This window comes from Brassica napus (assembly GCF_020379485.1).
Source record: "Brassica napus cultivar Da-Ae chromosome C6 unlocalized genomic scaffold, Da-Ae chrC06_Random_3, whole genome shotgun sequence".
Classification (NCBI taxonomy): Eukaryota; Viridiplantae; Streptophyta; class Magnoliopsida; order Brassicales; family Brassicaceae; genus Brassica; species Brassica napus.
The window spans coordinates 1,374-10,858 of NW_026014312.1; the positions used below are offsets into that span (position 1 = coordinate 1,374).

The 9,485-nt window shown below is 39.5% G+C and overlaps 3 protein-coding genes across 3 annotated transcripts; 2 read left to right on the forward strand and 1 right to left on the reverse strand.

Moving 5' to 3' along the window:
* Positions 1-2,173: 2,173 nt before the first annotated feature.
* On the forward strand, positions 2,174-4,022 carry LOC125594937. The gene is made up of 3 exons (XM_048770929.1): positions 2,174-2,414; positions 2,503-2,602; positions 2,747-4,022. Coding segments are annotated over exons 2-3 (1,278 nt in total). The 5' UTR covers positions 2,174-2,414; positions 2,503-2,600.
* Positions 4,023-5,297: 1,275 nt separating this feature from the next.
* On the reverse strand, positions 5,298-6,162 carry LOC125594938. Its single transcript, XM_048770930.1, has 2 exons — positions 5,903-6,162; positions 5,298-5,844 (listed from the first exon to the last, which is right to left on the reverse strand). Exons 1-2 carry the CDS (start codon positions 6,160-6,162, stop codon positions 5,298-5,300), a joined length of 807 nt encoding a protein of 268 aa, XP_048626887.1.
* A 1,778-nt stretch (positions 6,163-7,940) lies between these two features.
* On the forward strand, positions 7,941-9,097 carry LOC125594936 (abscisic acid receptor PYL9-like). The gene is made up of 3 exons (XM_048770927.1): positions 7,941-8,292; positions 8,369-8,584; positions 8,672-9,097. Exons 1-3 carry the CDS (start codon positions 8,146-8,148, stop codon positions 8,870-8,872), a joined length of 564 nt encoding a protein of 187 aa, XP_048626884.1. The 5' UTR covers positions 7,941-8,145; the 3' UTR covers positions 8,873-9,097.
* The last annotated feature ends 388 nt before the right edge of the window (positions 9,098-9,485 follow it).

Sequence of the window (9,485 nt, forward strand, 5' to 3'; positions counted from 1 at the left end):
AATAAAAAGAGAGATAATGAATAAGATAATATTTGAATTTTAGGCTCACCTTCCAGATCATGTTCATGAAAAGGTTTCAAGTCAAAAGCAACCAAAAGGAAGATATATGCTAAATTGGTAATGTGTTGATTATGTTATACAGATTTTATTAATATCAGTAGTCTAGCTAGTAAGGTGATAAGCTACAAAAGGTGTATTTTCGAAAGAAGTAAAAGACATAAGAAGAAGAAGTTAAGACTCAAGAGAGTGGTTGACCAAGACTAGTGAGCTCGTAGTGGGATAGACTGATAGTGAAAGTGGCTTAGTGTTTGCAAAGGAGATGCAGATAAATGTCAAGAGTCCTAAGCTCATTTGTTCTTTATGCTTTTTTTTTTTTTTTTTTATAACTCTGGTATCTGGGCAGTCACATTCCCAACTATCCCCCGAAAGGGATCCAGCGCCCCAACGGAAGTGATGTTAAATCCGTTGTGGCCAAGGCTCGAACCCGGGTGGCGGGCAGCACAGCTGTACCTCCTTTACCACCAAGCTACGAGCGCTTGGTTTTGTTCTTTATGCTTTATTTGTCGTTAGTAGCTATGGGACTTTGTTGATCGCCATGAGATCATCCTGACTCACGAACATCGTTACTCACAAACATCATTACTCACTAACAATGGCTGATCTTGATTGATGAACGAACAGCCTAAATAAAAGCAAAAAATGTCCCATATATCAATTAACATATAGCTCAATCACTTAAATAAAACAAGACCAACATAATTAGACCTTCCTCGGGTGAAGTCACTATCCAGTAATGAAGCATTTGAATTTTGACACATCCATATATCATTGTCATTTCTCTCGTATTACTGACAAATTACTTAGTTCCCATTTTAATCAAATCAAAATTCAAAATCTGAATCAAATCTCTTCATTCTTATTTATATCTACATTTACTTAGTTTTTGATTATTGGTTTCTCTGTTTACAATACTTAGATATATACAATGAGAGACTGCATTTAATTAAAAATCAGCAATGACAAGATAATAATATTCAAGCCACACACATAAAAACAAAAACAAATCACTAAAATCTAAAATTTCTTGAGTTTCAAATAATCATTTTACAATATTCTTTTAGTTGTGACTTTTTCAAGCTATCTAATTTATTAGCCCACTAGTTATTTTTAAGCTATCTAAGTATTTTATTTTATGTTGGCAAAAAAAAGAGTAAACTTCATTTATTATGCTATAAATAGTTAATTGTTTAATTTACATTGATTAGATGTTAAAAAAAAAAATCATTAGCTTTGTTTTTTTCATCGGTAAATTTATTAGCACTCTCATTTACAAAAGAAAAGGTCATTAGCAATTTTGATCTAAACTGTTATGACACAAAATAAATAAAAAATCGTAATTTTTTCAGAAACAAAAACCGGCAAGTTAACATTCTTGTCTTTTTATTTATTATATATGATAAAGAGAAGGCCTATTAAGGCACATTGTTTTGAGCTTATAAGCCCAGTACAAAACGGGTCTGGCCCAATTGTTTTAGAACTTTAGTTAAACCACGAGAGAAAAATTACGCGTGTTGGGGAGCTTAGTCGTCGAGCCATATCTGCATCATCGCGGAGGAGAGAGCCGGGGAGGAGTACCGAAAGGAGGAGATCCGGTTTTTGATGAGAGCGATAGTGGAGGTGCTGAGTGAATCAGCGCTACGAAATTCGTTTTTGTGAATTCTTGAGTTTCTCTCCGTCCATAGCGTATAGATTGCAGCTTGCCAAGCCAAGAGTGATAGCAAACGCAGGTGCTTCGGTGAAGAGAGTGACTGCATGTAGGAGATTGATTGGTCCCAAGGTCTAATCGCAGGTACTCTAGCCTTCCTTGCCAGTGGGTTCCAAACAAAGTAGGAGAAGTTACAGTCGAAGAACAAGTGATCTCTCGTTTCTAGAAAGGAGTTGCAGAGCACACACGTTGGATTAGTTTGGAGTCCCCAGTTAATCATTCGGTCTTTCGTAGGGCAGCGGTTGAGATTGACCAGCCAAGTGAGGAAGTTGTGTTTGGGAATACCCCTAGCTATCCAAACAGCAGGAGACCAAGGAACCACAGGCTTGTGATCTCTTATAAGTTTGTAAATCATACATGTTGAGTAGCGGTCTGTAACCTTTCCAAGCGGTGACCAAACCACTGTTTCCTCTGAGTCTGTGAGAGTTACTATTGTTAGGTAAGCGTGGAGAGCCAATTGATCCTCAGACCGCGGCGAAGGCAAGGACCATACTCCATCATTGCAGAGGTCAGAGATCATTGAGTTTGGTCTTGTACCTAGAGTAGAAGAGCGGAGGTTTAAGAACAAGTTTAATCTCCCAAAGGGGCTCCAATTGTCCGTCCAGAAGCGAGTGTTTCTGCCATTCCCCACCTCCACATTGATCCATCTGTAAGCCAGTTCTCTTACTCTTAGAAGTTTCTTGACTGAGTGAGAGTGAGACTGTTTTTCCTTTAATGTCCAGAAAATTCTCTTGCAGTTGCGCAGGATGATTTTGACGAATCAAGCCACCCAGATTGAACCTGTCCGGAAGAAGAGAAACCAGACGAGCTTGATAGAGCATGCTTTGTTCCAATAATGTAAGTCCCTGATACCCAATCATCCTTCTTCCTTTGGCAGAACAACAGTTTCCCAAGATACTCTAGCTGTGTACTGACCTTCTGTCGATCCTTTCCATAGATATGCTCCGCAGATAGAATTAATGATTTTTATGCACTGCTTAGGGATAGTAAACGTATAGCACCAAAGGATGACAATTTGAAACGCTTAATTTCTACAACAACAAAGGATGACAATTTGAAACGTAGAGCACAAAAAAAGCAAACTTCTCTTCCTACAGAGACTGCTTCTCTTGTCGAAGAATCAAGCGTTCCAACTGCTTCCAAGCTTTCTACTACCAGCAGCAATGCTGGATCTGCAACAATCCAGAACAGATCTGAGATTACTGAAACTAACACTGTTCACGTGAACAGTTCAGTAGATACTTTCCAAGGGTTTACCATTCTCCCACCCAAAAAATCCACTCCACCACTTCCAAACTACTCCCTTGCAAGTCAAACAACTAAACCCTTACCCTCTCCTACCCCACCAAAAGCTTCCCGAAAAACTATTATCCCTCTCCTTCCTCGTTCTAACGTACCCCCTCCTGAAACAGCCTTAGACCCAAACAAATCACCTCCTCCCCTCCCAACTAAAACCCCAGAAGCCCCTACTAAAACATGGGGCAAGAGAGCGAGCTACATTGCTGACAAGTATTTGAAACGACTAGCTCCAAAATCTTACTCGGAAGCAGGCATTCCTCAAGTGACAGTGCCTGATGAAGTCTTCCAAAGAGGTGCAGAGATGCACAAAGAGTTCATTGTTGGGTCGTTCTTGGCAAAAATGCCATCATACCAAGCGATTCAAAGTGTCCTCAACTTCCTTTGGGGAAAGGGCATAAACTCGACATTAGAACCAACCTGCAAGAAAGAACAATTCTTGTGTGAATCCCAAATGAGTTCATCAGGAAGAAAGTGTTGGAAAAGGCTTTGGTATGTAGGAATAGCAATGTTCCAAGTCTCACCGTGGACATCATCCAAAGAAGCAGCTCCCATTGACTTCTCCTCTATTCCTCTTTGGGCTCACCTGACTGGACTGCCTCTCGATCTTAGAATCCTGGAAGGATTAAGCTTCGCTGCAGGGTTGATTGGAGAACCAAAGGAGACGGATGAATTCACAAGAAACATTACTGATGTCAATCTCGCACATGTGAAGGTTGAAGCAGACTTAATTTCACCCCTTCCTGACCTGATTGAACTCAAGAGAACGAGTGGAGAAATTTTTCAAGTCTCTGTTCATATCTTTGGATCCCTCCAACCTGCTCTCATTGTAGCCAACTTGGTCACATTCAGAAGGATTGCCTCACTTCCCCACAAGAAAACATCCCACCTAAATCCCAGCCTAAAACACAAACTGCGCCTTCGTCATCAACTGAACCTACCCATGAGACCCCTCCTGTGATCCCTTCTCCACAGGAGCAAAACACTCCAGTGATCCCTGAATCAGATTTTGAAACTGACTTAATGGAGATTTCTCTCTCCTGTCCAAACCGCTCTTCCCCATGCAACCATAGAACCCCGTCATACTATCACCCTTGCCTCACCCTCTCCTTCACCCGACTTTGATGAGCCCCATACCATTGTATTCACCTCCCAGCCTGCTGAAGCTCCTGTTGTTGTAGCTCTCTCAGCCCAAACCCCTAGAAGAGCTACTCCTTTCAAACATAAAGTCACCCACAAAAAACTTTTTGCCTCCCAATTCCAAAAAATATCCACCAATAACCCTTTTGCCATCCTTGACCCAGCCCTTTTTAATTCTACAAACAAACATCACCTTTCCTTCGACCCGATCCAACCTCCTACACCTGCTGATTCTGTTGGTTCTCTTCTACCTCAAGAAGAGAATCCGAGCAATCATCTATGAGTAACAAAGCCTTTGATGACAATTTGAAACGCTTAATTTCCACAAATACATAAGATGACTGATCATCTCCAACTAACATATTCACACTTGACCTGAACTTAGAAAACAGAGATTTGAGAAGTTTTCCTCCGGGTTCTTAGACATTAAAGCTCAAATATATGTTTATGAATAGAGTCAATTTTTTGAATTTAGTATTTGACTTAATTGTTTCTTCATAACAGGACCATGGATATATTACGGCTTTACAACTTTTTTATTAACTCTTTTTTGCCACCTCAACGTATAATCAGAAGAGATTTCCATTTATATAACGCAACTCAACGAGGCATCTACCGTCTATTTCCCCCACTAGACATGTGCCATAATCTCCAATGGTGCTGACATCAGCACCGGACAAACAGTACTCCTCCTCTGTGGCTCTGTCTCTTGACTTTCCTAACGGTGAGCTTTGTTTGTGTGTTGTGGGCAAACAACGTTCACGGATTTGACGTAGTTTTTGGAGTCGTGGTCTCTAAAGACCGAACCTTCTGAACCTCTTTGACTCAGGGTTTCAAGCGGTTTAGGAATCCATGCAGTGCCCTAGGAGATTAAGCCTCGTCGCTCCTGTCTAAAACGTAGAGAGCAAAGACACAACAAACAATTATTGGTCCCATGTATAGGAGATATGATTATTTTGGAAACATACATTAGTGTTTGCATGTTTTTTTTTTCCGGAAGTACTCATTTTATTAGATAGCTTAAAGGCCGAACGGGCTACCAATAAAAGGGACTAAACTACAAAACCCCAGAAATAAAGCAGAGAAACAAACCCTGTTAGAAAGGAGAGAGCCATGTACCAAGAAGAGCTGTGACGTGGGAGGAAGTAATATAGCGATTTGTTCTCGATAGAGGGTCAAGCTTAAGCTTGATGGTGTCCTCAATATCAGAGATAATCACATCTGGAGGTCTGGCTACAGAAGAGTGAAGTCTAGCATTGCGCTCTTTCCATATGGAGTACATCGAGGCTTGGTAAAAGAGTCTACAGATGAGCGTTATGTGTTGGTCCGTTGAAGGCCGAGCAAGACACTCCAAAATGGCTTCAAAGGACTGAGGAGGGTGGAGATTAACCCGATTGATAAAGTGTTGCCAAACAGAGGAGCTGAAAGAACACTGAAAGAAGAGGTTTTCCCTAGATTCAGCGCAATTGGCACAAAGGACATAGGAAGCAGGTATGTCAAGCCCCCATTGTCTCATCCTATCTCTAGTTTCCAGACGATGTCGGACATTAACCCATGTGAAGAAGGTGTGCTTCGGAATGTGATCCGAAAACCAGACTTGCCATGTCACCTCTGGACCGGGAGGATAGAGATGATTCCAAGTACTGGCATGTATGTTAGCAAAGACACATCCAAATATTTTCTAACATCCATATAAGTTACACATGCAATGCAGATTGGTACGTGAAAGTCCTTAGACTTGTTTTTGTTGAGACAAGGAGTCGCGCATGGAACGACCCGTTCAAAAGTTTGAGGATGAGAGCAACAAAGTCAGGGTAATTACACGAGAAAGCTCGTGGGACGATATCTCTATGCATCATCATCACGCAGTGAACATGTCTCTCGTCAAGACCAAGCTCCTCCAGAATCTTTTCACCACCACAAGATACAAACGGTGAACCAAACGTGACCACATGTTTCATGGCTTTAAAACTAATTAACGAGTTCATGAGCAGCACATCAGGTTCATTATTAACGAGAGTTACCTTCAATAGAGTGACGTGAAACTGAAAGTTAGCTCTATAGCCGTGTTCGAGACAAATGCTCGATTATTTCGGGTAGAAACTGTTCGTATATTCCTTTTGTTGCCTCTCATAGATTCCTCTGTGGACTAATACATCGTATCCTGTAATGACCATATTAAAACCCGAAGACCATGATTATCGGTAAAACTCCAAATGGGATCCTTAAGAATTTTTTTTTCTTTTTGTTTTCTAAAAAAAATAATAATAATTAAAAAATAAACCAATCTCGGGCTGCCACGTGTCGGTGAGGTTCGCAAACAGTGCAAAAACTCCCCAAAGAACGATCTTTATTTCGTAATTTTGGGGACTGATTTTTAAAATTTTTGTGGGATCCACGCGTCAGTGGGGCTAACAAACGGTTCATAAACCTCCTTTAGAAACCAGCGCTTAGAGCATGATTATTAAAGATTCTTAGGGTGAGTTTCTTACCGGAATATAAGAATTCATCTCTTAACTTTTAACTAAAAAAAACTAAGAATCTCACTCTAAGAACCCTAATAATCATTGCTCTAATGCCTCTCAGTAAAAACCAAACCTAAGAGCACCCTTTTATCGGTTAAAACTGCAGTTGATTTCAGCAATTAAATTTTATTTATTTTTAATTAACCAATATGAAAGCTGACACTTGGTTAATGGAGTTTCTCCTAATGTTCCTAAACATCTAATTTGAGAACCGTATTTGACTGTCTTTCTATCTTTTTACCTTTTTTGATTATTTTTAATCTTGAAAACTTATCTTAGACACCTCCATCTAAATAACCAAATTGAACCATAAATGGACATCCCTAACATAATTCACTATCTTTACCTCAAACTTAGTTGGCCCGAAGAAGAGGGTTTCTTTAAAGAATCAGATCCCTAATTATAACATCGATGACCACATTAAAGAGATTATAATCCGAGAAAACAGAGGATTTCATTGAGAGCCCATGCCGATTGACTTTTCTTTGTAAAAAGTCAAATGGTCAATAAATATTTGAATTTAGATATGATATGTCATACACTCATACTCATTTAAAATGTAATATCTATTATTATTATTATTATTTTATTAATCTGGAAGTATCCCAGAACCATAGAGAGATCCAGACTAATCTCCAAGAGGAGCTGCAGTCCACGGATAGACTATCTCTCCGGATATTCAAATGGACTCTAAAGCATAGGTTCATATCCGTGTTAGATGACCATGATAATTGTGACTTAGTTTTGCGCAGCAGGTGGATCGAACTCGTCTCTTTACCACTCGACCACAATCACCCGGTCTGTAGTATCTATTATTGTTAAGAAAATAGTTTGGAAAACTCTAGATTGGAAGCTTTAGATGACAGTGACAAATTTATAAAGCCCTGAACTAAAAACAGTCAACAATGCTCTGTATGCATGATTTAATTTGAGAGAAAGTTAGGTTTAAGCTTATTATACAATTATCTGAAAATGATGTACATCGCATTGCATATGAACACTTTGAAGGGCCAACACTAACAAAAGAACACATACCTAACTCACCGGGAATAATAAATAACATAACATTGATCTTCATAAGATTTGTTTCATCAACATATCCACAATTAAAATCGAATATGCGAATAGGCGAATAATAATAACTAGTTATATGTCACTGGACCCATAATAATAAATAAAAATATTAAAAAAACTAGAGGGGATATATAATGAAGCTGACGTTAATCCTCTGTACATTGCACCAAACTCTCTGCAACTTGTAACCCCATCCTTATCTCATCAAACCTCTTCTTCTTCATAAAGTCTCTAGAATCATCGAATCTTTTAGATTCTCTCCTACTTCTCTTATTATATAAAGAGATACATAAGAACATTAAAACAGAACATCTTTTCTGTAAACGATAATCATCTATCTGAAACATGAACTCGACCATAGCTGCCGATAACGGACGTGTTTCAGGTGGCGCGGCGGAGTTTCTTCAGATTAGATTGAATCATAGACATGATCCCAAGGAGAACCAGTGTTCTTCGGTTCTTGTTAAGCATATCAAAGCCCCTGTTCATCTCGTAAGTCTCTGTTTCTTTATGCAACTTTTCACCAAGATTTGCAAACATATACGGATTCTGATTTGATGATCATCAGGTTTGGTCTCTGGTGAGGAGATTCGATCAGCCACAGAAGTACAAGCCTTTTGTCAGCAGGTGTGTTATGAAAGGTGATGTTTGCATCGGCTGTGTTCGAGAGGTAGACGTTAGATCTGGCCTCCCGGCTACCACTAGCACGGAGAGGTTGGAGTTCTTGGACGATAATGAACACATTCTTGGTATCAGAATCCTTGGTGGTGATCACAGGCTTAAGGTTTATCCCCTTTTCAAAATATAGTCCCATAATAACTAGCCTTTACCACTTTTCAATGAACTAAACCTTCATCTACTGTTATTGCAGAACTACTCATCAGTGGTTACAGTACATCCAGAGATAATAGACGGAAGAGCGGGAACAATGGTAATAGAGTCATTCGTGGTGGATGTACCAGAAGGGAACACCAAAGACGAGACTTGTTACTTCGTGGAAGCACTTATACGATGCAATCTCAAATCTCTGTCCAGTGTTTGCGAAAGAATGGCTGCTCAGGACATGACATGAGTTGTGGACCGGTACTCAAGTGTTTTTCCTCAAATTGTAGAATTGTATAGCAACATTGGTAAGCGAAATTGATCACGTGACATACATACTCTCTGGATTGTAGCCAGAGAGTCCTCTAGTACTCATTTGGGACATCTCCGTAACTGATCCTGAGTGTACTACTTGTATAAGTTATAAATTGTGGCTCTATAATTTCGTAGGAATGTAGCTTTACCTTTCAGTATATATTATTGGATTACAACCAAAACTACACAAAATCTATATTATTCGATACACTGTATGTAAACGCCGGTAAACCGGAATAACATAAACGATTAAATAAAAGCAATGTTAAGGAAAATAGACGAATGTAAGAACGAATACAAGAACGATAAGAAATCGTATTCGCAAACAGACATGGAGTCAAGATATGATCTATTTCCTTAACTCAAAATATTCGCTCCGTCAGTGAGACGGAACTATACGAATATAGAGTCTCATGATACAACCATGGCAAACGAATCACGCCTCACTCGTGATCGCCCTATCGAACTATAAACTCTACGAAACACTCTCGTATTTACGACTTACGCTAAGGGATTTTTGCTGTTGGTTTCGATGCGAAAAAGTTAGA